At 43.9% G+C, this 27,672-nt stretch overlaps 2 protein-coding genes and 1 pseudogene across 2 annotated transcripts in view; all 3 read right to left on the bottom strand.

Moving 5' to 3' along the window:
* LOC139379281 (NUAK family SNF1-like kinase 1) overlaps window positions 1-9,452 on the bottom strand; it is a 29,693-nt gene extending 20,241 nt beyond the window's left edge. Inside the window, exon 1 of the mRNA XM_071122083.1 lies at window positions 8,752-9,452. Within this exon, the coding sequence (XP_070978184.1) occupies window positions 8,752-9,060 (309 nt within the window). The 5' untranslated portion in view covers window positions 9,061-9,452. The remainder of the gene's footprint in view (window positions 1-8,751) is intronic.
* Window positions 9,453-13,336: 3,884 nt separating this feature from the next.
* On the bottom strand, window positions 13,337-22,347 carry LOC139379566 (uncharacterized; annotated as a pseudogene).
* Window positions 22,348-22,449: 102 nt separating this feature from the next.
* LOC139379649 (zinc finger protein 629-like) lies at window positions 22,450-27,326 on the bottom strand. The gene is made up of 2 exons (XM_071122463.1): window positions 27,092-27,326; window positions 22,450-24,224 (listed from the first exon to the last, which is right to left on the bottom strand). Exons 1-2 carry the CDS (start codon window positions 27,255-27,257, stop codon window positions 22,924-22,926), a joined length of 1,467 nt encoding a protein of 488 aa, XP_070978564.1. The 5' UTR covers window positions 27,258-27,326; the 3' UTR covers window positions 22,450-22,923.
* Window positions 27,327-27,672: the final 346 nt, after the last annotated feature.

Genomic DNA, 27,672 nt, shown 5'->3' with positions numbered 1-27,672 from the left:
CACTGACGGCAGATCACACACAGGTCACACAACAGAAGCGTGATCAGTGATTAGAGCGTGACTGCAGATTTCTTCACACACACAGTTATCTGAGTCCACTGTGAACATGTTGTATTGGAGTGACCCTTGTATTTTGACTGGACCTGATGACATTCACAGACGTTTAAATGTTATCATCTGTCACAGGAGACTAACAGATGATCCATACTGGATCAATACAACAGCTCAGCTTTTAGTATAACTGTCTCTGGCTTATCTTGCCCTGTGTCAGTGAGGTCAGAGGTCAGAGGGGCAGCATGGTTCAGGTCTTCAACAGAGTATTATAAACCCCTGTGTCAGTGAGGTCAGAGGTCAGAGAGGCAGCATGGTGCAGGTCTCAGGTCTTCAACAGAGTATTATAAACCCCTGTGTCAGTGAGGTCAGAGGTCAGAGAGGCAGCATGGTGCAGGTCTCAGGTCTTCAACAGAGTATTATAAACCCCTGTGTCAGTGAGGTCAGAGGTCAGAGAGGCAGCATGGTGCAGGTCTCAGGTCTTCAACAGAGTATAATAAACCCCTGTGTCAGTGAGGTCAGAGGTCAGAGAGGCAGCATGGTGCAGGTCTCAGGTCTTCAACAGAGTATTATTCTCCATTACCAGTCTCATGGCTCTCCACTGATACAGCGGCTGTAGGAAGAGATGAATTTACAGTAACAGTAATACTGTCTCATTGTTTATCTGTGTGGTATATTCTCACTTATGTGTGGTCATTTCACTTTTATACTTATGTTTATTGTTTCAGGTCTTGTAAGAGTCGTAAAACTTGTCCAGTCCTTTGCGAGAGGAAATAAATACTATTTTGTTCTTATGTGCTCATAAACGTTTGATTGTTTTAGGTCTCACAATAAAGCTCATACGCAGTGTCCCATCCTCTGGTAGTGGAAAATAACCTGGCTGTGTCTCTAACTGGGCCAAGACCCTCAAGAATATCTCTCTCTCTCAGAGGATGAGGAGTAGAGGATGGATGGTGAAGTTTTACACAACCTTGAAGAGAGAAACTAGGTTTATGGAAGGACACGCAGCCAGCCCACTGGAGACAACAGATGCTAAATGAGGTTAGATACAAATAGATGTTCCATTTTTACACAGCTCAGTGTGTGTGTGTGTGTGTGTGTGTGTGTGTGTGTGTGCGGCCTCAATGAGGAATCAGGTGTTTTGTTGTGTACTGTTGAGGGTACTGGAGGACTGGAGTTAGGAACCTCTGCTCTACAGTATCTCAGACAGACCATGCTGGTTCCACACGGCAAACTCATAATGAACACAGTGGGATGACATTAGCCTTGTTAAATGGGACAGGAAATATCCCCAGCACAGTGGTTATCTATCCCTGTGACTGCTTTAAGGTCATTTGCGGGGTTCGCCATAGCAGTGGGCTCAATTGACGGGTTGTGCTTCTGTGTGTGTGTGTGTGTGTGTGTGTGTGTGTGTTAGGGTTAGGTGGGGGTTAAGGCTTAATAAGCAAAATAGAAAGGATTAGGAATACAGGAAGTGGGTTATGAGTCAGCCGACAGGGACAGGAAGTTCCAGTGAGATGTACTTCCTTATTCCCTGCGTCACTCATGGCACCATATCCTCCTTCACTCCTTTTTAGGGAGAAGAGTTTAATCACACCTTTGACAAAATATGTGTCACAATTAGCACCCTATTCCCTATTTAGTGCACTACTTTATACCAGAGCTAGTCAAACGTAGTACACTATATAGGGAATAGGGTGCCATATGGGATGCAGACAAGTGAAGTGAAATATTCCCCCCGTTCCAGAAGACATAGTGGCAGGCTGGCAGAAGCAGTATCAGAACATTATGTAACACATCTGATAAGACTCTATTACATCATATGATATTAGTATTGGTAATGTCCTGTATGTGGTACCTTGGATTTACACTTTCCTAACAGAGTGACGTCTGCCTCTAGACTCAACATGGTTTAAAAACAATGGAGCCTTGGATGTCTACAAACCATATGTTATAGTTACAAACCATTGTTATAGTTAAGTGTTCAACTTAAATATTACTAGTGTTTTTTAATGGGTTATGAACGGAGCGTAGAATGTGGGTACAGTTGAATATTACTAGTGTTTTAAATGAGTTATGAACGGAGTGTAGAATGTGGGTACAGTTGAATATTATTAGTGTTTTTAATGGGTTATGAACGGAGTGTAGAATGTGGGTACAGTTGAATATTATTAGTGTTTTTTAATGGGTTATGAACGGAGCGTAGAATGTGGGTACAGTTGAATATTACTAGTGTTTTTTAATGGGTTATGAACGGAGTGTAGAATGTGAGTACAGTTGAATATTATTAGTGTTTTAAATGGGTTATGAACGGAGTGTAGAATGTGGGTACAGTTGAATATTATTAGTGTTTTAAATGGGTTATGAACGGAGTGTAGAATGTGGGTACAGTTGAATATTACTAGTGTTTTTTAATGGGTTATGAACGGAGTGTAGAATGTGGGTACAGTTGAATATTATTAGTGTTTTTAATGGGTTATGAACGGAGCGTAGAATGTGGGTACAGTTGAATATTATTATTGTTTTTTAATGGGTTATGAACGGAGTGTAGAATGTGGGTACAGTTGAATATTATTAGTGTTTTTGAATGGAGTGTAGAATGTGGGTACAGTTGAATATTATTAGTGTTTTTTAATGGGTTATGAACAGAGTGTAGAATGTGGGTACAGTTGAATATTATTAGTGTTTTTAATGGGTTATGAACAGAGTGTAGAATGTGGGTACAGTTGAATATTATTAGTGTTTTTAATGGGTTATGAACAGAGTGTAGAATGTGGGTACAGTTGAATATTACTAGTGTTTTTTAATGGGTTATGAACGGAGTGTAGAATGTGGGTACAGTTGAATATTATTAGTGTTTTTAATGGGTTATGAACAGAGTGTAGAATGTGGGTACAGTTGAATATTATTAGTGTTTTAAATGGGTTATGAACGGAGTGTAGAATGTGGGTACAGTTGAATATTACTAGTGTTTTTTAATGGGTTATGAACGGAGCGTAGAATGTGGGTACAGTTGAATATTACTAGTGTTTTTTTAATGGGTTATGAACGGAGTGTAGAATGTGGGTACAGTTGAATATTATTAGTGTTTTTAATGGGTTATGAACGGAGTGTAGAATGTGAGTACAGTTGAATATTATTAGTGTTTTAAATGGGTTATGAACGGAGTGTAGAATGTGGGTACAGTTGAATATTATTAGTGTTTTTAATGGGTTATGAACGGAGTGTAGAATGTGGGTACAGTTGAATATTATTAGTGTTTTTAATGGGTTATGAACAGAGTGTAGAATGTGGGTACAGTTGAATATTACTAGTGTTTTTTAATGGGTTATGAACAGAGTGTAGAATGTGGGTACAGTTGAATATTATTAGTGTTCTTTAATGGGTTATGAACAGAGTGTAGAATGTGGGTACAGTTGCGTATTATAAGTTAATAAAGGCAATACAGAGAACAGAACTATATTGAATAGGTTCTAAGTCCTTCCTTAATTACAGTCTAGTTTCCGTCCCGAATGGCACCCTATTCCCTACATAGTGCACTACTTTGGACCGAAGGGTGCCATTTGGGACACATATCTGAACTCATGAATAGTCTATTGTGGTGATAGTGAATGGTGATCCCTGCCTACTGTACAGCTGGGTAGACAGGACGGACACACCCTTACCCCTCTAGCCCAGGGTTATGGATCGTTAGTCACAACCACCATTTGGGCCATACAACAGCTGGCTGACTTGGCTAAGTGGGGGGGCGGGGCGGGGTGTGTGTCTGTGTGTCTGTGTGTGTGTGTGTCTGTGTGTGTCTGCGTGCATGCGTGTGTGTGTGTGAGGGGGTGTGCGTGTTCTTGCGTGCATACGTGCGTGTGTGAGGGGGTGTGCGTGTTCTTGCATGCGTGCGTGTGTGAGGGGGTGTGCGTGTTCTTGCATGCGTGCGTGTGTGAGAGGGTGTGCGTGTTCTTGCGTGCGTGTGTGAGGGGGTGTGCGTGTTCTTGCGTGCTCGTTTGTTCATGTGCGCTCTTTAGCCTCGGGCTATAAGAGAAGAAGAAGAGCTGTCACAGATACAGACCAGGGCTTTGTCTGTGGTAGGAACCAGGTGTGTTGGTTTACAAGCAGGCTGTTTGATGAAGAAATTAGGGAAAGGCTGTGCCCTGCATCAGTGCAGTGGAGTGGAAAGGAGGCTCACCATAGCAGGTGCTGCTATTCACAGCATGGTCATTAGAGATAATGGTAAACACAGGGTTGATGAGAATGATGAGAGGAGAGATGCTACTGGGGGGTTTATTGTGATGTACACACCAGACTAACCCAGCTGGAGAGATGCTACTGGGGGGTTTATTGTGATGTACACACCAGACTAACCCAGCTGGAGAGATGCTACTGGGGGTTTTATTGTGATGTACACACCAGACTAACCCAGCTGGAGAGATGCTACTGGGGGTTTTATTGTGATGTACACACCAGACTAACCCAGCGGGAGAGATGCTACTGGGGGTTTATTGTGATGTACACACCAGACTAGCCCAGCTGTAGAGATGCTACTGGGGGTTTTATTATGATGTACACACCAGACTAACCTAGCTGGAGAGATGCTACTGGTGGTTTTATTGTGATGTACACACCAGACTAACCCAGCGGGATAGATGCTACTGGGGGGTTTATTGTGATGTACACACCAGACTAACCCAGCTGTAGAGATGCTACTGGGGGTTTTATTGTGATGTACACACCAGACTAACCCAGCTGGAGAGGAGAGATGCTACTGGTGGTTTTATTGTGATGTACACACCAGACTAACCCAGCGGGAGAGATGCTACTGGTGGTTTATTGTGATGTATACACCAGACTAACCCAGCGGGAGAGATGCTACTGGGGGTTTATTGTGATGTACACACCAGACTAACCCAGCTGGAGAGATGCTACTGGGGGTTTTATTGTGATGTACACACCAGACTAACCCAGCTGGAGAGATGCTACTGGGGGTTTATTGTGATGTACACACCAGACTAACCCAGCTGGAGAGATGCTACTGGTGGTTTTATTGTGATGTACACACCAGACTAACCCAGCTGGAGACATGCTACTGGGGGGTTTATTGTGATGTACACACCAGACTAACCCAGCTGGAGAGATGCTACTGGGGGTTTTATTGTGATGTACACACCAGACTAACCCAGCTGGAGAGATGCTACTGGGGGTTTATTGTGATGTACACACCAGACTAACCCAGCTGGAGAGATGCTACTGGTGGTTTTATTGTGATGTACACACCAGACTAACCCAGCTGGAGAGGAGAGATGCTACTGGGGGGTTTATTGTGATGTACACACCAGACTAACCTAGCTGGAGAGATGCTACTGGGGGGTTTATTGTGATGTACACACCAGACTGACCCAGCTGGAAAGGAGAGATGCTACTGGTGGTTTTATTGTGATGTACACACCAGACTAACCCAGCTGGAAAGGAGAGATGCTACTGGTGGTTTTATTATGATGTACACATCAGACTAACCCAGCTGGAGAGATGCTACTGGGGGGTTTATTGTGATGTATACACCAGACTAACCCAGCTGGAGAGATGCTACTGGGGGGTTTATTGTGAAGTATACACCAGACTAGCCCAGCTGGTACAACCCCCCTTATCTCTCTCTCCTTAGACCCGTCTCTGAAATACCTATCTACCCAGAGAAGCTGGCGCAGAACACAGGCACTTACACACACTCACACACACTTACACAGAGTCCACTGACAGGTCAACATAGAAGTGTTCCCTTCCTGCTGCTTGGCTGACCCTATCAACCTGCTCCTCTCACTGCTTTCATAACATTACCAGACTAGACCAGACCAGGCCAGGGAAAGCTGCATAATTACACAACATTCAATCTAAAGGCTCTTTCAACCCTCCACCATATGACTGTGTCTTATGTCTCTAGTGGGGAAAAAGGTTCAGGGTGGGTACACAAATGTTCAGTCAGATAGACACAACAGATTAGACACACGGCGACTCAACCGTGTGTATCATAATTGACTGACTCAAAGTCCCACTGAATGTTATTTTACGGTAGCAGCCAGGAGACTGAATGCTCTTGTATGGTAGCAGCCAGGAGACTGAATGCTCTTGTATGGTAGCAGCCAGGAGACTGAATGCTCTTGTACGGTAGCAGCCAGGAGACTGAATGCTCTTGTACGGTAGCAGCCAGGAGACTGAATGTTATTTTACGGTAGCAGCCAGGAGACTGAATGCTCTTGTATGGTAGCAGCCAGGAGACTGAATGTTCTTGAATGGTAGCAGCCAGGAGACTGAATGTTCTTGTATGGTAGCAGCCAGGAGACTGAATGCTCTTGTATGGTAGCAGCCAGGAGACTGAATGCTCTTGTATGGTAGCAGCCAGGAGACTGAATGCTCTTGTATGGTAGCAGCCAGGAGACTGAATGCTCTTGTATGGTAGCAGCCAGGAGACTGAATACTCTTGTATGGTAGCAGCCAGGAGACTGAATGCTCTTGTATGGTAGCAGCCAGGAGACTGAATGCTCTTGTATGGTAGCAGCCAGGAGACTGAATATTATTTTACAGTAGCAGCCAGGAGACTGAATGTTATTTTACGGTAGCAGCCAGGAGACTGAATGCTCTTTTATGGTAGCAGCCAGGAGACTGAATACTCTTCTATGGTAGCAGCCAAGAGAATGAATGTTATTTTACAGTAGCAGCCAGGAGACTGAATGCTCTTGTATGGTAGCAGCCAGGAGACTGAATGCTCTTGTATGGTAGCAGCCAGGAGACTGAATGCTCTTGTATGGTAGCAGCCAGGAGACTGAATACTCTTGTATGGTAGCAGCCAGGAGACTGAATGCTCTTGTATGGTAGCAGCCAGGAGACTGAATGCTCTTGTATGGTAGCAGCCAGGAGACTGAATATTATTTTACAGTAGCAGCCAGGAGACTGAATGTTATTTTACGGTAGCAGCCAGGAGACTGAATGCTCTTTTATGGTAGCAGCCAGGAGACTGAATACTCTTCTATGGTAGCAGCCAAGAGAATGAATGTTATTTTACAGTAGCAGCCAGGAGACTGAATGCTCTTGTATGGTAGCAGCCAGGAGACTGAATGTTATTTTACAGTAGAAGCCAGGAGACTGAATGCTCTTGTATGGTAGCAGCCAGGAGACTGAATGCTCTTTTACGGTCGCAGCCAGGAGACTGAATGCTCTTGTATGGTAGCAGCCAGGAGACTGAATGCTCTTGTATGGTAGCAGCCAGGAGACTGAATGCTCTTGTATGGTAGCAGCCAGGAGACTGAATGCTCTTTTACAGTAGCAGCCAGGAGACTGAATACTCTTGTATGGTGGCAGCCAGGAGACTGTACTCTAGGCTGGTGGTTTTATATTAGCTAATCTCAATGAGTCACCCCGGCCTAAAAATCCCATCCAGACTTCTGTTTGTATTGTCTGTGTGAGTGTGTGTTCAGTCACTGGCTCATCCTCTCTCTCCCTGTCTAGTAAGCAGGGTGTCCTGAAGCAGGCATGTCTCCAGACCTCTTAGACATGGACAGGGAGGCATTTCTATGCCTGACAGAGCCCCCACACAGAAGGGTAATGTTTAGGAGGCTCTGTGGTGTCTTCTCTTCCTGGCTATACAGGATAACCAGTGAGAATGTAGCCCCCCCCCCCCCCCCCCCACTGTTCATACAGTTTGAAGTCATTAGGTACCTCATCAATACAGCGACCAAGTGAGAAGCTCTCGTCGTGTATGTGTGTATGTATGTATATATGTGGGCTTGTGTTTTGTGTGTGTGTGCACCCCACACGTAACCCCTCCAAGAGCCTCTGCTTCCTTCACACCTAGGTGTTAGTCAGAACGAGGAGACACACACAGCAGACTGTCTACTTTCCTCCTGCATACCTCACACTTGGAAAGTTCTAGTTGCCCAGCCAGGGGGTGACCAGAGGTCAAATAATACCCTCAGTATCTCCCTCCCCCTCCCATTGTCTCTTCACACAGTACAGAGGTTGAGTAACCCACTAGACCTATTTTAGTACTAGTCAACAAAATACCTGAAATATCCCTATAATTCACATGTCATGGCTACAGGGAAGGTGGTTCAAGGTGCATTATTAAATGGATTTGTCAGTTCACGTTCAGTGGAACAAAACTTAAATTTTTACTCGTGCATCTCAGCTCATCAAAACTCACAAGTTAAAGACAACAGAATTAGAAAAGAGACTCATTCTTCTGAGGTCTGGTAAACACTGAAAACACATGTTATAGATGGAAACTAAATGTAGCTACATGGGCCTTTAAAACGGACTAAAAATGTACTTTTAAACTGACCTTTGACTCATCTTGTATAAGCAGTGTGACCTCTGAGACAACACAACTGATCTTGTCTCCTGAAGCCATGTGTGTAATTATGGCCATAAAACAACATTAAATGGGCTCATTGCTTAATTTAAATTGGAAAGCTGAAATCCCACGTGGCCTCATCAAGAATTCAAGGGATTTCTGATTGACACGCCATGAACATAGGAGTGTTTATGAATATTTATCAAAGAAACACCAACATATCACACTATATTTAGTTGCCAGACGCTGCTTTTTGATGTTCTTACATCACGACCTTCATTATAATCGTGTTATTCACTTGTTGTAACACACCAAGTTCCAACTGTCACACACGTTTCATTGGCGGTTAGTCGTCGTCTAAAACTCACCACTTTGCCGGATTGTCTCTCGATGGCTTTCTTCACTTTGCCGTATGTCCCTTTCCCCAGTGTCTCCAGCAGTTCGTAGCGGTGCTTCAGGTTGTGCTTGTGGTGATGTTTCTTCACGCTAGAGTTAGACCATCTCCCGTCATCCAGGATCGAGATGTCACCAAGGTAGTCGACAGGTAAAGGTCTGTCCCCCCAAATCTGCACATCGCTCTGTCCTACCTCAGTCCCTGCGCTGGACGTGGACACATTGGACACGTTAGATGCCGTGGACACATTGGATAGCCGACGAGCTTTTGAAGCAGTTTCCATCAGGATAACTAATAAAGTGTCAATATGATCAAATCCGAGTGGACCTAATGACGGCTATCCGCGCTTTAATGTATGTGTCCTTGGAAATACACCTCTAAATACATACAAATATTTGTGTTTTGATGAAAAGTAAATTATTCAATTATTGGAGCAAAATCTTTAATTCCTCAACGACGTTGTTGCTACTGTGCTCCGTTCTCGTCGCTCCCTTATGGTAATCCAGTTGATGCTCTAATGGTAGCAAAATGAGATCAACCGGGCGTTTTGGAATTGTTGGATACAGCTTCGCATTCATTCTCTATCAGAACCATATGCGTAATTGCTCTCTCCGATGTTGCGCTTGTCTTGAGAGCGACGATCCGCGCCTAGGTCATAGCTGTGGATGCGATGTATTCGAGTGTGACACACAAAGCTGTTCGGGTTTGTACCATTCTCATCGGCTCTCTTTCATACGCCCTCTCTCCCTTTCGCTGTTTCTTTTTGTCAGAGAGAGGTGTAAGGAGCTGGAGCCAGTAGCGGCAGGCGGGGGGTGGGGTCTAGAGCCCTACTGTCCCCTTTCCCTGATTGCCTTTTGTGTATGTTATTAGAGAGAGAGACATGGGCTAACAGCAAGTATTGTGCACTGCTCTGGCTTGGCCTGTTGAAAGAACAAGCAAACTTGGAGCAAAATACAATTTTAGAAAAGTATGAATGTCTTACTAGACATGCTCTTGCTTTGATAAAGGGGTATATTAGTCAATTCTCTGTAGAATTCTCGAGTAAATGTATTCCAACCTTGAGATGAGGCGACCTTGGTATGTTCTATAGCTCTGTAGCAGGCAATGTGTGTAATTACTTAACATTGTGACACTCCTCTTGAACATGGTGTGCCTATGAGTGCTCAGACTACCTAATGGTAAACCAGGACCTCCTGTAGTCCCTAGGGAAATGATTTACACCAGCCCACTGATAGGATCCATGTTAGTGTGTGAGATCCACTTGACTGGCCAGCTAGCCTTAGCCAATGTAATGTTGTTATAGTAAGATGTCATACAGACATCTCTTCGGCAGAAGGACACTGATAGGATCCATGTTAGTGTGTTAGATCCACTTGACTGGCCAGCTAGCCTTAGCCAATGTAATGTTGTTATAGTAAGATGTCATACAGACATCTCTTTGGCAGAAGGACACTGATAGGATCCACGTTAGTGTGTGAGATCCACTTGACTGGCCTGCTAGCCTTAGCCAATGTAATGTTGTTATAGTAAGATGTCATACAGACATCTCTTCAGCAGAGGGACACTGATGCACAAACATGGGGTTAGCTTTATTTATTCATTAGTATAGTAGCCTGTATGTATAGAATGATATGTCCTCCTTCGGAGAGCATTTAAAGGACTAATGCAGCCGTTTTTATCTTCATATTTACAATTACAATTCAGTACCTTACTGTGATTTTGACCATTTTAAATGAAAACAAATAAGTAACAACAGAATTTGCTTACCAAACAGTATGTTTTTCACACTGTTGTATTTAGACATTTGCAAGACAAACTGCCAGCCACAACCAACCATAGACATAAAATCCATAGATGGTAGTTCCTATTCAAGTCAAACTGACAGCCACAACCAACCATAGACATAGAATCCATAGATGGTAGTTCCTATTCAAGTCAAACTGACAGCGACAACCAACCATAGAATCCATAGATGGTAGTTCCTATTCAAGTCAAACTGACAGCCACAACCAACCATAGACATAGAATCCATAGATGGTAGTTCCTATTCAAGTCAAACTGACAGCCACAACCAACCATAGACATAGAATCCATAGATGGTAGTTCCTATTCAAGTCAAACTGACAGCCACAACCAACCATAGACATAGAATCCATAGATGGTAGTTCCTATTCAAGTCAAACTGACAGCGACAACCAACCATAGACATAGAATCCATAGATGGTAGTTCCTATTCAAGTCAAACTGACAGCCACAACCAACCATAGACATAGAATCCATAGATGGTAGTTCCTATTCAAGTCAATCTGACAGCGACAACCAACCATAGAATCCATAGATGGTAGTTCCTATTCAAGTCAATCTGACAGCGACAACCAACCATAGAATCCATAGATGGTAGTTCCTATTCAAGTCAAACTGACAGCCACAACCAACCATAGACATAGAATCCATAGATGGTAGTTCCTATTCAAGTCAAACTGACAGCGACAACCAACCATAGACATAGAATCCATAGATGGTAGTTCCTATTCAAGTCAAACTGCCAGCCACAACCAACCATAGAATCCATAGATGGTAGTTCCTATTCAAGTCAAACTGACAGCGACAACCAACCATAGACATAGAATCCATAGATGGTAGTTCCTATTCAAGTCAATCTGACAGCGACAACCAACCATAGACATAGAATCCATAGATGGTAGTTCCTATTCAAGTCAAACTGCCAGCCACAACCAACCATAGAATCCATAGATAGTAGTTCCTATTCAAGTCAAACTGACAGCCACAACCAACCATAGACATAGAATCCATAGATGGTAGTTCCTATTCAAGTCAATCTGACAGCCACAACCAACCATAGACATAGAATCCATAGATGGTAGTTCCTATTCAAGTCAAACTGACAGCCACAACCAACCATAGAATCCATAGATGGTAGTTCCTATTCAAGTCAAACTGCCAGCCACAACCAACCATAGAATCCATAGATGGTAGTTCCTATTCAAGTCAAACTGACAGCCACAACCAACCATAGACAGAAAATCCATAGATGGTAGTTCCTATTCAAGTCAAACTGACAGCCACAACCAACCGTAGACATAGAATCCATAGATGGTAGTTCCTATTCAAGTCAAACTGACAGCCACAACCAACCATAGACATAGAATCCATAGATGGTAGTTCCTATTCAAGTCAAACTGACAGCCACAACCAACCATAGAATCCATAGATGGTAGTTCCTATTCAAGTCAAACTGCCAGCCATTGCTAGTGTACCCATGAGTTTAACAGTCAAATTGACAGGGTCAGAGGTCACAAAACCCTTCTATGGATTATGTCTATGGCCACAACACAACAAGCTGTTTCACACATAGAATAAGGAGCGATAAGCAAACCAAAGACGGCAGTAATGATAAGGAGTCAAATAAAGACAGCACTTCTAAAAGCCTATTTCACACCAGTCTGCTGAATCTGTAAGATCAATTTTCTTTCATTTTGATATCTTCACAAATGAAAATGTGGCACTGACTCGCACACGGGTTGATTTTTCAGCACTGTCTCAATGAAGAGTTTGGCGTTCGACTAACCATGTGTGACGTGGAAGCGCAGCTACAAGCCTGCTAGAGTTAGCGGCAGGCGGACAAGCAATATCCACTGTCATAGTACGGATGAAGCCTGAGCTGGAATGTGAAGCAGGTTAGCTTTAGAAAACCCTGAGTTGATGTAGCTTACTTCGTAGTATACCACTCAGATGTTAACCTAATCCTGATTTACAGTCACCTTTGGCCCCACAGTACACACCATCTATTCTATGACATCCCCTTATGGTCAGTCATGTCTGGTTCAGTTTAGCATGGTCCTGTTTAGCTGTAATACAGTGTGTGTCTGTTTCAATGTGTTTGGTAATGGGTAACAGTGTTGATTCATTTGACATTATACCCTCATAGGTCTGTGAAGAATGATTTCAAATGACTAACGCGTTTTTACATACAACAGAGATGGTGTGATGGGATCATATCTCAAACAGTGCCATCTAGTGGGGAGAAAGGAGAAGTGTCATCACTGAGTTAATTAGCAGTGCCATTGTCAGAGGACAAGGCACTTGTGACATGACCTGAAAAGTTAATATTTTCCTCTAAAAAGCCTTGGAGGGTGTTGAGACTAGAAACCTCATTCTGTGACCTCTATCTCTCCCTCCAGACAGATGTAAGGAAGCTAGGCCCTCCATGTAGACCAGAGAGTAGCAGAGAGCACTGTGGAGAGAAACAGCAGGTTACCAATAGAATAGATCAGAGACCAGAGGAACTTTAATCCTGAAGCATGGAGAGCAGGTCCCAAGGAGAGGTATCATCGTATTGTCCTCCACCAACCAATAGATGTGAGTCTATGAGCGTGTACTCAGAGTATTGTTCACATCCTATCTTTTTATTCTCATCTTGTGACTAAACAGGTCTTTGTATTAATTTTATGTTTTCTTTCAGTTTTCATCCTGTTTTCCACATGGATCAGTAAGTTAGACTTTCGAGTGACGCTTCCTCCGCACACATCACAGCTTATTTATTTCTCTCCTGTGTGAGTCCGTATATGCACCGTTAGGGTCCCCTTCTGGCTGAAGCTTTTCCCACAGTCTACACAGCTAAATGGTTTCTCTCCTGTGTGAGTCCGTATATGCACCGTTAGGGTCCCCTTCTGGCTGAAGCTTTTCCCACAGTCTACACAGCTAAATGGCATCTCCCCTGTGTGAGTCAGTATGTGCCTACTAAGGTTCCCCTTCTGGGAGAAGCTTTTCCCGCAGTCACCACAGCTAAATTGTTTCTCTCCTGTGTGAGTCAGTTCATGCTTCTTTAGGTTCCCCTTTAAATGGAAGCTTTTCCCACATTCATCACAGCTAAATAATTTCTCTCCTGTGTGAGTTCGTATATGCTTAATTATGGCCCCCTTCTGATTGAAGCTTTTCCCACAGTCTCCACAGCTAAATTATTTCTCTCCTGTGTGAGTATGTTTATGTTTCCTAAGTTTCCCCTTCAAATTGAAGCTTTTCCCGCAGTCAGCAGTTAAATGGTTTTTCTCCTGTGTGAATCTGTATATGTGCGGCTAGGGTCCACTTGGGACTAAAGCTCTTCCCACAGTCACCACAACAATAACGTTTCTCCCCTGTGTGAATCCTCATGTGCTTGGACAGATCTACTTTGAGATTGAAGGTCTTGCCACAAACAGGGCAGGTGTTGGGTTTCCCACTGTGACAGAGGCAGACATGGGCCTTCAGTTTACAGGTGGAGTTGTAGTGTTTTAAGCACAAGCGACATTCACTGAGTCTCTTCCTGATGAGAGTCACATGCCTCTGCAGGTCAGTTCTCTCTGCAAATGTTTTTCCAGACGTGGTGCTGGGTTTGAAACAGTGTTCCACCACTGATGGATTTGGATCCAATGGCGGCTGCAGTCAAGTGCTGCTGGGTCGCTGCTTACGGCTGAGATTTGTCTGGAGGCATTGTTCTGATTATCTGGAGGGTCACAGGGAATGTAGAGGCCCTTAAGGTGGGTCACAGTAACAAAAGGTGTGAGTTCCACTTGTTTAGGATCACTCTCTCTGTTCTCCACAGTCTGGGTTTGGGGAGAAGTGAAGGGCTGAAGTGGGTCCTCCTGATCACATTCACTTTTCACACAGGAAGGAGTGAATTTGAAATCAGCCTCCAGCCCTTGAAGCTGCTCTTCCTCCTGACTGGTCCTGAGTTCCTCCTGTTCCTCTTTAATCTGTGGAAGCACTGGGTTCTCCTGCCCCAGACTGGGGCTCCACTCCTGCTCACAGTGCTGCTGATCAAGGAGAACCTCCTCCTCAGAGACAGAGAGCTGCAGGGAGTCTGGAGGAAAGGAGAGAGGAGCAGAGGTTCTCTATACAGCCTTTAGACAGTTGTTACTAGCTGACACAGCCACAGTCATAAATCCTGCCTATTTCTAAAATGTCTCTTCTTGAAGCAGAACTGAACTTGAGAACCAACTTCTCTCGTTGAAAACGGCATACGTGATATCAATATAAGTCAGGAACATTTATGCCAGTGCCAAAATTGACTAAAAAGTGCAAGTAGGTTAATTTTGGTCATAAAGTCAGTCTCTTCCAAAACTGAGTTGTGAGATTGTAGTACAAGTGTTCATCATGACTTGAGGGTTGGGTTTGGGTTTGGGTTTGATTTCCACATTGCCCACTAACACGGGAAAACAGCTGTGGTGACTTAACTCTATCGAATCGTACAGCAGAACACAGTGAGAAAGACCTGCCCAGCAGTTGGTTTACATAGTAAAAAAAGTGTTGTCCTTCAAAAATACTGCACCAAACACCTTAGCTAGATGAAATAATGGCACCGGAGGGGATGGCTGCCGCTTTACGGGCTCCCAACCAACTGTGCTATTTTGTTTGTTTTTCATTTATTTTGTACATATTGTTGCTGTTACCGTCTCTTATGACCAAAAATAGCTTCTGGATATCAGAACAGCGATTACTCACCTCGAACAAGACAAAGATTATATGTTTAATGAGTCCGACGTGAAGGATATACTGCTTCCTCGAGACCAGGCCCAAATCCTCGTCATTCGCGTGAAGAAAAAACTGAGAAACCGGGGGCAGAGGTCAGAGAGCCTTGTGAGAATTCATCGGCGAGTGGGTAGACCGCCACTACTATCCATCCTATTGGCCAACGTGCAATCACTGGAAAATAAACTGGATGATCTATGATTAAGACTATCCTACCAATGGGATGTTAAAAACTGTAATATCTTATGTTTCACCGAGTCGTGGCTGAACGATGACACAGATAATATAGAGCTGGCTGGGTTTTCCATGCATTGGCAGGACAGAGCAGCTATGTCTGGTAAGACGAGGAGCGGGGATGTGTGTCTATTTGTCAATAACAGCTGGTGTGCGATGTCTAATATTAAAGAAGTCTGGAGGTATTGCTCGCCTGAGGGAGAGTATCTCATGATAAGCTGTAGACCACCAAGAGTTTTCACCTCTATTTGTAGCCATCTATTTACCACCACAAACTGATACTGGCACTAAGGCTGCACTCAATGAGCTGTATACCGCCATAAGCAAATAAGAAAATTCTCATCTAGAAGCAGCGCTCCTAGTGGCCGGGGACCTTAATGCAGGCAAATTTAAATCTGTTTTACCTCATTTCTATCAGCACGTGAAATGTGCAACCAGAGGGGAAAAAAACTCTAGACCACCTTTACTCTGCAAAGAGACGCATACAAAGCTCTCCCTCACCCTCCATTTGGCAAATCTGATCATAATTGTATCTTCCCGATTCCTGCTTACAAGCAAAGACTGGAGCAGGAAGTACCAGCAACTCGCTCAATATGGAAGTGGACAGATGACGCGGATGCTACACTACAGGATTGTTTTGCTAGCACAGACAGGAACATGTTCCGGGATTCATCCAGTGACATTGAGGAGTATACCACCTCAGTCACCGGCTTCATCAGTAAGTGCATCAACGACGTTGTCCCCACAGTGACCGTACATATCCCAACAAGAAGCCATGGATTACAGGAAACATCGACACTGGGCTAAAGGCTAGAGCTGCTACTTTCAAGGAGCAGGAAACTAATCTGGATGCTTATAAGAAATCCTGCTATGCCCTCAGACGAACCATCAAACAGGCAAAGCATCAATACAGGACTAAGATTTTATCCTACTACAATGGCTCCGATGCTCGTCGGATGTGGCAGGGCTTGCAAACTATTACGAACTACAAAGAAAAACCCAACCGCGAGCTGCCCAGTGACAAGAGCCTACCAGACGAGCTAAATGCCTTTTGTGCTTGCTTCGAGGCAAGCAACACTGAAGAAGGAATGAGAGCACCAGCTGTTCTAGACAGTGTGAGCAAGACCTTTAAACAGGTTAACATCCATGGGGCCAGACGGATTACCAGAATGTGCACTCAGAGCATGAGCAGACCAACTGGCAAGTGTCTTCACTGCCATTTTCAACCTCTCCCTGACCGAGTCTGTAATAAAAAATCAAATCAAAAATCAAATTTTATTTGTCACATACACATGGTTAGCAGATGTTAATGCGAGTGTAGCGAAATGCTTGTGCTTCTAGTTCCGACAATGCAGTAATAACAAGTAATCTAACTAACAATTCCAAAACTACTGTCTTGTACACAGTGTAAGGGGATAAAGAATATGTACATAAGGATATATGAATGAGTGATGGTACAGAGCAGCATAGGCAAGATACAGTAGATGGTATCGGGTACAGTATGTACAAATGAGATGAGTATGTAAACAAAGTGGCATAGTATAGTATAAAGTGGCTAGTGATAGATGTATTACATAAGGATACCGTCGATGATATAGAGTACAGTATATACGTATGCATATGAGATGAATAATGTAGGGTAAGTAACATTTATATAAGGTAGCATTGTTTAAAGTGGCTAGTGATATATTTACATCATTTCCCATCAATTCCCATTATTAAAGTGGCTGGAGTTGAGTCAGTGTCAGTGTGTTGGCAGCAGCCACTCAGTGTTAGTGGTGGCTGTTTAACAGTCTGATGGCCTTGAGATAGAAGCTGTTTTTCAGTCTCTCGGTCCCAGCTTTGATGCACCTGTACTGACCTCGCCTTCTGGATGATAGCGGGGTGAACAGGCAGTGGCTCGGGTGGTTGATGTCCTTGATGATCTTTATGGCCTTCCTGTGACATCGGGTGGTGTAGGTGTCCTGGAGGGCAGGTAGTTTGCCCCCGGTGATGCGTTGTGCAGACCTCACTACCCTCTGGAGAGCCTTACGGTTGAGGGCGGTGCAGTTGCCATACCAGGCGGTGATACAGCCCGCCAGGATGCTCTCGATTGTGCATCTGTAGAAGTTTGTGAGTGCTTTTGGTGACAAGCCGAATTTCTTCAGCCTCCTGAGGTTGAAGAGGCGCTGCTGCGCCTTCTTCACGATGCTGTCTGTGTGAGTGGACCAATTCAGTTTGTCTGTGATGTGTATGCCGAGGAACTTGCTACCCTCTCCACTACTGTTCCATCGATGTGGATAGGGGGGTGTTCCCTCTGCTGTTTCCTGAAGTCCACAATCATCTCCTTAGTTTTGTTGACGTTGAGTGTGAGGTTGTTTTCCTGACACCACACTCCGAGGGCCCTCACCTCCTCCCTGTAGGCCGTCTCATCGTTGTTGGTAATCAAGCCTACCACTGTTGTGTCGTCCGCAAACTTGATGATTGAGTTGGAGGCGTGCGTGGCCACGCAGTCGTGGGTGAACAGGGAGTACAGGAGAGGGCTCAGAACGCAACCTTGTGGGGCCCCAGTGTTGAGGATCAGCGGGGAGGAGATGTTGTTGCCTACCCTCACCACCTGGGGGCGGCCCGTCAGGAAGTCCAGTACCCAGTTGCACAGGGCGGGGTCGAGACCCAGGGTCTCGAGCTTGATGACGAGCTTGGAGGGTACTATGGTGTTGAATGCCGAGCTGTAGTCGATGAACAGCATTCTCACATAGGTATTCCTCTTGTCCAGATGGGTTAGGGCAGTGTGCAGTGTGGTTGAGATTGCATCGTCTGTGGACCTATTTGGGCGGTAAGCAAATTGGAGTGGGTCTAGGGTGTCAGGTAGGGTGGAGGTGATATGGTCCTTGACTAGTCTCTCAAAGCACTTCATGATGACGGATGTGAGTGCTACGGGGCGGTAGTCATTTAGCTCAGTTACCTTAGCTTTCTTGGGAACAGGAACAATGGTGGCCCTCTTGAAGCATGTGGGAACAGCAGACTGGTATAGGGATTGATTGAATATGTCCGTAAACACACCGGCCAGCTGGTCTGTGCATGCTCTGAGGGCGCGGCTGGGGATGCCATCTGGGCCTGCAGCCTTGCGAGGGTTAACACGTTTAAATGTCTTACTCACCTCGGCTGCAGTGAAGGAGAGACCGCATGTTTTCGTTGCAGGCCGTGTCAGTGGCACTGTATTGTCCTCAAAGCGGGCAAAAAAGTTATTTAGTCTGCCTGGGAGCAAGACATCCTGGTCCGTGACTGGGCTGGGTTTCTTCCTGTAGTCCGTGATTGACTGTAGACCCTGCCACATGCCTCTTGTGTCTGAGCCGTTGAATTGAGATTCTACTTTGTCTCTGTACTGGCGCTTAGCTTGTTTGATAGCCTTGCGGAGGGAATAGCTGCACTGTTTGTATTCGGTCATGTTACCAGACACCTTGCCCTGATTAAAAGCAGTGGTTCGCGCTTTCAGTTTCACACGAATGCTGCCATCAATCCACGGTTTCTGGTTAGGGAATGTTTTAATCGTTGCTATGGGAACGACATCTTCAACGCACGTTCTAATGAACTGGCACACCGAATCAGCGTATTCGTCAATGTTGTTATCTGACGCAATACGAAACATCTCCCAGTCCACGTGATGGAAGCAGTCTTGGAGTGTGGAGTCAGCTTGGTCGGACCAGCGTTGGACAGACCTCAGCGTGGGAGCCTCTTGTTTTAGTTTCTGTCTGTAGGCAGGGATCAACAAAATGGAGTCGTGGTCAGCTTTTCCGAAAGGGGGGCGGGGCAGGGCCTTATATGCGTCGCGGAAGTTAGAGTAACAATGGTCCAAGGTCTTTCCTCCCCTGGTTGCGCAATCGATATGCTGATAAAATTTGGGGAGTCTTGTTTTCAGATTAGCCTTGTTAAAATCCCCAGCTACAATGAATGCAGCCTCCGGATAAATTGTTTCCAGTTTGCAGAGAGTTAAATAAAGTTCGTTCAGAGCCATCGATGTGTCTGCTTGGGGGGGATATATACGGCTGTGATTATAATCGAAGAGAATTCTCTTGGTAGATAATGCGGTCTACATTTGATTGTGAGGAATTCTAAATCAGGTGAACAGAAGGATTTGAGTTCCTGTATGTTTCTTTCGTCGCACCATGTCACGTTAGTCATAAGGCATACGCCCCCGCCCCTCTTTTTACCAGAAAGATGTTTTTTCCTGTCTGCGCGATGCGTGGAGAAACCTGTTGGCTGCACCGCTTCGGATAGCGTCTCTCCAGTAAGCCACGTTTCCGTGAAGCAAAGAACGTTACAGTCTCTGATGTCCCTCTGGAATGCTACCCTTGCTCGGATTTCATCAACCTTGTTGTCAAGAGACTGGACATTGGCAAGAAGAATGCTAGGGAGTGGTGCGCGCTGTGCCCGTCTCCGGAGTCTGACCAGAAGACCGCCTCGTTTCCCTCTCTTTCGGAGTCGTTTTTTTGGGTCGCTGCATAGGATCCACTCCGTTGTCCTGTTTGTAAGGCAGAACACAGGATCCGCGTCGCGAAAAACATATTCTTGGTCGTACTGATGGTGAGTTGATGCTGATCTTATATTCAGTAGTTCTTCTCGACTGTATGTAATGAAACCTAAGATGACCTGGGGTACTAATGTAAGAAATAACACGTAAAAAAACAAAAAACTGCATAGTTTCCTAGGAACGCGAAGCGAGGCGGCCATCTCTGTCGGCGCCGGATAATCCTACACTACCAGTCAAAAGTTTTAGAATACCTACTCATTCAAGGGTTTTTCTTTATTTCTACATTGTGGAATAATAGTGAAGACATCAAAACTATGAAATAACACATATGGAGTCATGTAGTAACCAAAAAAGTGTTAAACAAATCAAAATATATTTTATATTTGAGATGCTTCAAATAGCCACCCTTTGCCTTGATGACAGCTTTGCACACTCTTGGCATTCTCTCAACCAGCTTCACCTGGAATGCTTTTCCAACAGTCTTGAAGGAGTTCCTACATATGCTGAGCACTTGTTGGCTGCTTTTCCTTCACTATGCAGTCCGGCTCATCCCAAACCATCTCAATTTGGTTGAGGTCGGGGATTGTGGAGGTCAGGTCATCGGATGCAACACTCCATCACTCTCCCTCTTGAAACAAAGGTGGAGGTGTGATGGGTCATTGTCCAGTTGAAAAACAAATGATAACCCACTAAGCGTAAACCAGATAGGATGGCGTACCATTGCTGAATGCTGTGGTAGCCATGCTGGTTAAAACAACGAAAAAGTAGTTTGTTCTGAACAATGTCGCGCGCCATAGTTTAAAAAGTCTGGATAGTGCTCAAACTAAAGATTTCATTTCTGAATTCTTTCATCTTTATGCACCGTCGCCATTTAAAATAAGTGGAATTACGTTTAGACATTTTTACAAATGAAATACTAATGTCTTGAGTCAATAAGTATTCAGCTCCTTTGTTATGGCAAGCCCTAAATAATTTCAGGAGTAAACATTTGCTTAACAAGTCACATAATAAGTTGCATGGACTCACTGTGTGTTCAATATATTTTTTTATGACTACGTCATCTCTGTACCCCACACATGCAATGATCTGTAAGGTCCATCAGTCGGGCAGTAAATTTAAAACACAGATTCAACCCCAAAGACCAGGGAGGTTTTCCAACGCCTCACAAAGAAAGGCACCTATTGGTAGATGGGTAAAATAAAAGCAGACATTGAATATCCCTTTAAGCATGGTGAAGATATGAATTACTTTGGATGGTGCATCAATACACCCAGACACTACAAAGATACAGGCGTCCTTTCAAAGTCATTTGCCGGAGAGGAAGTAAACCGCTCAGGGATTTCACCATGAGGCCCATGGGGACTTTAGACAGTTGAGTTTAATGGCTGTGATAGGAGAGAACTGAGGATGGATCAACTATATTGTAGTTACTCCACAATACTAACCCAATTGACAGAGAGTAAAAAAATATGACAAAACATGTATCCAGCTGTAATCGCTGCCAAAGGAAGGGTGCTGCTGAGGAGTCATTTTCTGTCTGCTCACAGGAATAATAAAGCCCATGGGAGTAATATAATAAGTGGGAAATAAATGACATTGAAATAAGTAGATGTTGTTAATTAATCAGGGGGTGATACAGCACCCCTACCTCCTCCAGTTATGGCTTTGTACTTTTTTCACAACAATTTCTTCAAAATTCACAAAAAGTGACATTAACTGATGAAGATTCTCAGAGAACAAAACGTATAATATCTCCTAAGCCTGTGTTTACCACAGACCAAAACGCCATTCAATTTTCTCGTAGGCTTTTTTTCAACTAACTATGCCAGAGTTAGTGCCTACAAATATATGACACCACGGTTTCCATCTATGGAATTTGTCTTGGCCGGTCTTCAGTTAAACTGTAATACCGAAGCTGTCCTCTCAGAACAGTTGAAACTGGGCTTTTAGATCGGAACCTGTGGCCTTGTTTTAGGCACAATTTTGTGAAAAGCCCCAAAGGCTTCATAAATCCTCGTTCTCCCCATCACTAGTAATAGTTCATAAAACATGGTAAACTTGTGGGTCACTGAAATCCCGAACAGTATATTTATTGAGTAGAACTGTAGCTATCAGTATATCTATACACGAACCTATTCTACGTAGTTGTATTTCCGGTGTGATCCGCAGCAGTCTCCGTAGTCGATCATTCTCCTCGTGGTACTCCGCTACTGTTTGCTCAAGTGCCTCGAAAATCTCCACAGCTGCCGCGGTTAAACGCTCATTTAAAAACACACGAAACGACTGAAGTTTAGACATGTTTCTGTCGACGGAGAGTTGTGTATTCAGCTAGTATGTTTACATCCACGAGGAAAGAATGGTGGGCAAGAACAAAACAATCTGCTCACAGTTTCTTCCGTATTGTCTTATTCTGTTTTTATCAGCGGGTGGCTAGTCCATAAACATAACAAAGCGCCCCGATGTGGGTGGGGTTATACTACAAGTTCCATACAAATTATAACGTAACAATATTATATCATTGTTTTCCCACGTGTTAAGTAATAGGCTGATCTAGGACGATCATTCCTTGCATGAACTGAATTAAAAGACAACACATTGTAACACGTGACTAATGGCAGCTGCTTGGGACTGATGGGACAGCAAGCACTAAACCAGAGAAGGCAGTTATGAACAGCAATTATAAAATAATGTTATTGAAATGTGACTGAAAAAACAATAATGCATTTAAAACAGTTTGCGCTTACACACACAGGAAGAGGGCAAGAGAGACTACATTCCCAATCTGGCCCTCATACCATCTCCACCACCAAATCATCCCCAGCTTCCACTTGGCTCATTCACCCCCCCTCCCCTCCCACGGTCATCACAGCTAAATTATTTCTCTCCTGTGTGAGTCAGTTTATGCTTCTTTAGGGTCCCCTTCTGACTGAAGCTTTTCCCACAGTCTCCACAGCTAAATGATTTCTCTCCTGTGTGAGTCCGTTTATGCTTCTTTAGGGTCCCCTTCTGACTGAAGCTTTTCCCACAGTCTTCACAGCTAAATGGTTTCTCTCCTGTGTGAGTCAGTTTATGCTTCCTTAGGGTCCCCTTCTGACTGAAGCCTTTCCCACAGTCATCACAGAGAAATGGTTTCTCTCCTGTGTGAGTCAGTTTATGCTTCCTAAGGTTCCCTTTCAAATTGAAGCTTTTCCCACAATCACCACAGATAAACAATTTCTCTCCTGTGTGAGTCCGTATATGCCTACTTAAGTCCCCCTTCTGATAGAAGTTTTTCCCACAGTCTCCACAGCTAAATGGTTTCTCTCCCACTCCTGTGTGAATCCTTATGTGCTTGGACAGATTCCCTTTGAGTTTGAAGGTCTTGCCACAAACAGGGCAGGTGTAGGGTTTCCCACTGTGACAGAGTCGGATATGGGCCTTTAGTTTACAGGTGGAGTTGTAGTTTCTTTTGCAGAAGCGACATTCACTGGGCCTCTTCTTTAAAAGAGTCACATGCCTCTGCAGGTCAGCTTTCATTGCAAACATTTCGCCACAGTCATGGCAGTGGTGAGTTTTTCTAGACATGGTGCTGGGTTTGAAACAGTGTTCCACCATTGACTGGTTTGGATCCAATGATGGGCTTGGATCCAATGACGGACTGGAATCCAATGACGGACTGGAATCCAATGGCGGGCTGGGATCCAATGGCGGGCTGGGATCCAATGGCGGGCTGGGATCCAATGGCGGGCTGGGATCCAATGGCGGGCTGGGATCCAACGATGGGCTGCTGTCAAGTGCCGCTGGGTCGCTGCTTAAGGTTGAGCTTTGGCTGGAGGTATTGTTTTGATTATCTTGAGGGTCACAGGGAATGTAGAGACCCTTTAGGTGGGTCACAGTAACAAAAGGTGTGAGTTCCACTTGTTTAGGGTCACGCTCTCTGTTCTCCACATTCTGGGTTTGGGGAAGAGTCAAGGACTGAAGTGGGTCCTTATCACATTCACTTTTCACACAGGAAGGAATGAATTTGAACTCTATGATATCAGCCTCCAGACTGGTCCTGAGTTCCTCCTGTTCCTCTTTAATCTGTGGAAGTTCTGGGTTCTCTTGCCCCAGAGTGGGGCTCCACTCCTGCTCACAGTGCTGCTGATCAGGGAGAACCTCCTCTTCAGAGACACCGAGAGAGAGCTGCAGGGAGTCTGGAGGAAAGGAGAGAGGAGCAGAGGTTATCTTTTAGACATCAGGGTTGGGATCAATTCGAAGTTAAAACTAGAACCCTTAGTTAATACATAACATGTTTTGATGGTTCAGACCTTGCAGCCATAGCTCAGTCTGTTGAGAGTGGTTTCATTTCTCCAGGCTCATCATCACCTTTTACCAAAACAGAGGCAGGGTAACCCCGCTTCATTATTGTTTCAATTAAGGACTCTGGCTTTAAGTAGATTCATGAAATAAACAAACATTCCAATTCAATAATTGAACAACTATAATCTACTATCAATTACTTCTCAATAAACTGATGATATGCTATTTATTTCAAAAGTTCTTTGTAAAAAAATGTATTTACGAATTCAAATCACTTCCTGGTTTTCGTGACAATGTTTGTATCCATGTACGGTATTAGCAAAGATGGTTTGGTATGATGAGATGTAGAAACCGCTTCTTAAAAATAAATCCCCGATCACGCATGTAGGCGATGTCATGGCGACGTTAGCTAGCTAAACGCATGTGCAGACACACGTCATTGGGTCTAACCAGGGCCACGTTCAGTACATAAAAACGGAATAGACCGTCCAATTGAACAAAAATGTCGCTGTACTGAGAGACCAGTTAAAAAACGGGGATGGGTTGAGTTATGGGTTCAAAATGTACCGCTGCCCTATAAGTTCATCACTCATTGCTTCAAGATACACCGTGGCACACCCACCAAACGGAAGAAACGTATCTCAAAGTCTGTCAAGAACGTACAATAGCGTTTTGGGAAAATGTGTCGTTTAGTACAAACCGTTTCGCAACGTAGCAAACGAACTGAACGCACCCCATAGGAGAACGACTGCACATTGAATGTTGCCACGACTTTGGAAGTATGCTTGGGGTCATTGTCCATTTGGAAGACCCATTTGCGACCAAGCTTTAACCTGATGTCTTGAGATGTTGCTTCAATATATCCACATAATTGTCCTGCCTCATGAAGCCATCTATTTGTGAAGTGCACCAGTCCATGATGCTGCCACCCCTGTGCAAACAAAAATCTGCTTAATTTAAGGTTAGGTTTAAAATCCTATTTTAAACATATTTTTTTTTTAGAAATGGGCAGGGTTTATGACTTTGTGGCAACTAGTGACGACACTGGGGCCTCCTTTATAAACATGGCGACGCACAAAATCTGCCACAAAAAGTGTGTGCCAGTTCACAGAACAGTTAGCATTTCTAAAAACTGAACTTGACATGAGAATGTGCTGATCCTCCCACAAATTTAAGAACATGCATATGCACCATTTCTAGTGGTTTAAGTATTTCATTACAATTGTTGTAAAAGTAGCCTAGTAGTGGCCTGGAAGTGGTGTTGGAGAACCAGTATGAGGCACTGTTTCCTCTGGTAAAAAAACTTATCCCAGAGCAGTGATTGAGGACATTGTCCTGTGTTGGGTTCAGTCTTTCAGCTGGGATGTTAAATGGGTGTCCTGACTCTTTGGTCACTAGAGATCCCATGACACTTATCATAGAGTATGGGTGTTAATTCTTGGCTAAAAACCCAATCTGGCAACCTTATCATCTACAGCTTCCCATTGGCTCATTCATCTCCTCTGTAACTATTCCCCAGGTTGTTGCTGTAAACGAGAATTGTGTTTTCAGTTAACTTACCTGGTGATGGCACTCTTATTCAAAACAATAAGATGATCTGTTAGTGGAGATCCATTTTTTTTCTTCATCTTTCCATTGTAAAAGTGTATTTTTTATTTATTTAACTAGGCAAGTCAGTTAAGAACAAATTCTTATTTACAATGATGGCCTATACCGGGCCAAACCCGGACGAAGCTGGGCCAATTATGCGCCGCCCTATGGGTCTCCCAATTACGGCCGGATGTGATACATCCTGGAAATAAATGAGGCATCTATTTACCATTTTATTTCCATGATCATTGCAGAATAAATTTCTTTCCTTTTCGGACTGTGATGGTTTCATCCTCGCGAAATAGCCTCTAGGCCTACAAACGTCCCATCACTCATTTAATTGGAACCACTTTACAGTAGTAAATAGATCAACTATTCGAAGTATTTTGCCATGTGATCTGAAGCGCATTAACGGTAAAACAGAAGGGTCATCTTTCCAATTTTCCTTTCTTTTGTCTCAAGTAAACAATATTTGATTTATAAACATAATATATATATTTTCATAATCATTGCAGAATATATCCCACGACAATTTTTCTGGCCATGATGCGTTCATATTCCCGAATAAGCTTTAGTTTACAGCAAATGACCACGCCCGTCTCATTTAAATTGTATCTAATAGAGTAAAATACTTGAAATAATAGCCTGTAATTGTAGTTCTTTCAGAAACGGTAAAATATAGCAAATGTCACTGTAAAAGTTTTTAAACAGTCTTGCCAACACCTCCAGAGACATTTGATCAAGTTCCGCCGTTGCTATACTTCCTTTAAACGGCATTGGCCTAATTCCAATTCTTCCAAAGTACACAGCAAATGAGCGCGTTATAAAACGACGAATGGGCGTTTTTCAGGCAGTTGTAATGCTCGTTCACGCGCGCAGTTTCAGTGCGGGGCTGATTTATAATGGCAAACAGGCGTACGCCAAGTTTATAAAATCTTAATATTTGTGTAATTGCGCAGTCCTTTCAGAAGTGGAGCACGCAGATATGTAATGTGAAACGTTAGCGACTGTTATGAGGCCCCTGGTCTGCCGAACCTGCGTTTGGAAGTCTCGCGATGTTGGGCCTCTGGTTTTAGAAACGGGTAATAGTTTTTTTTTTAAACATATTGAAATGGTGATCACTGTAACAGTTTATTTATTGAGCAGAACTGCTAGTGATCTACATACGAACCTACGTTACATAGTTTTATCTCCGGTGTGATCCGCAGCAGTCTCCGTAACCGATCATTCTCCTCCTGGTAGTCCGCTACCGTTTCTTCAACTGCCCCGAAAATCTCCACAGCTGCCGCAGTTAAACGCTCATTTAAAAACACACGAAACGACTGAAGTTTAGACATGTTTCAGTGGACTGAGAGTTGGGTATTCAGCTAGTATGGCTTCGTCCACGAGGAAAGAATGGTGGCAACAAACAAAACAAACCCGCTCCCAGTTTTACTTCCGCATTATTTCTCTGTTTTTATCAGCGGGTGGCGATCCCATGTGGGTGGGGGTTTTTACTCCACACCAATGATAATGGAAATAGATAAGTACATGTGGGGAAACAGTTACATTAAATATTAGGGTAAACGGTATAATAATACCGTTTCAATTAGGATATTCAACGAATATTCCGCTTTCAAACCATTTGAGCCACAGACTCCAAATAAGTGTCATGATGTTTGAAAAATTGTGCACAACATTGCACAGGTCTTATTTTCACGATTTGGACATTAATTTCAATAGCTCCTTGGTCCACTGACTACCCTTCTATTG

Source organism: Oncorhynchus clarkii, chromosome 21 (assembly GCF_045791955.1).
Source record: "Oncorhynchus clarkii lewisi isolate Uvic-CL-2024 chromosome 21, UVic_Ocla_1.0, whole genome shotgun sequence".
Lineage (NCBI taxonomy): Eukaryota > Metazoa > Chordata > Actinopteri > Salmoniformes > Salmonidae > Oncorhynchus > Oncorhynchus clarkii.
Note: the sequence above shows the minus strand (reverse complement) of the source record. Positions and strands in the feature narration are given on the sequence as shown.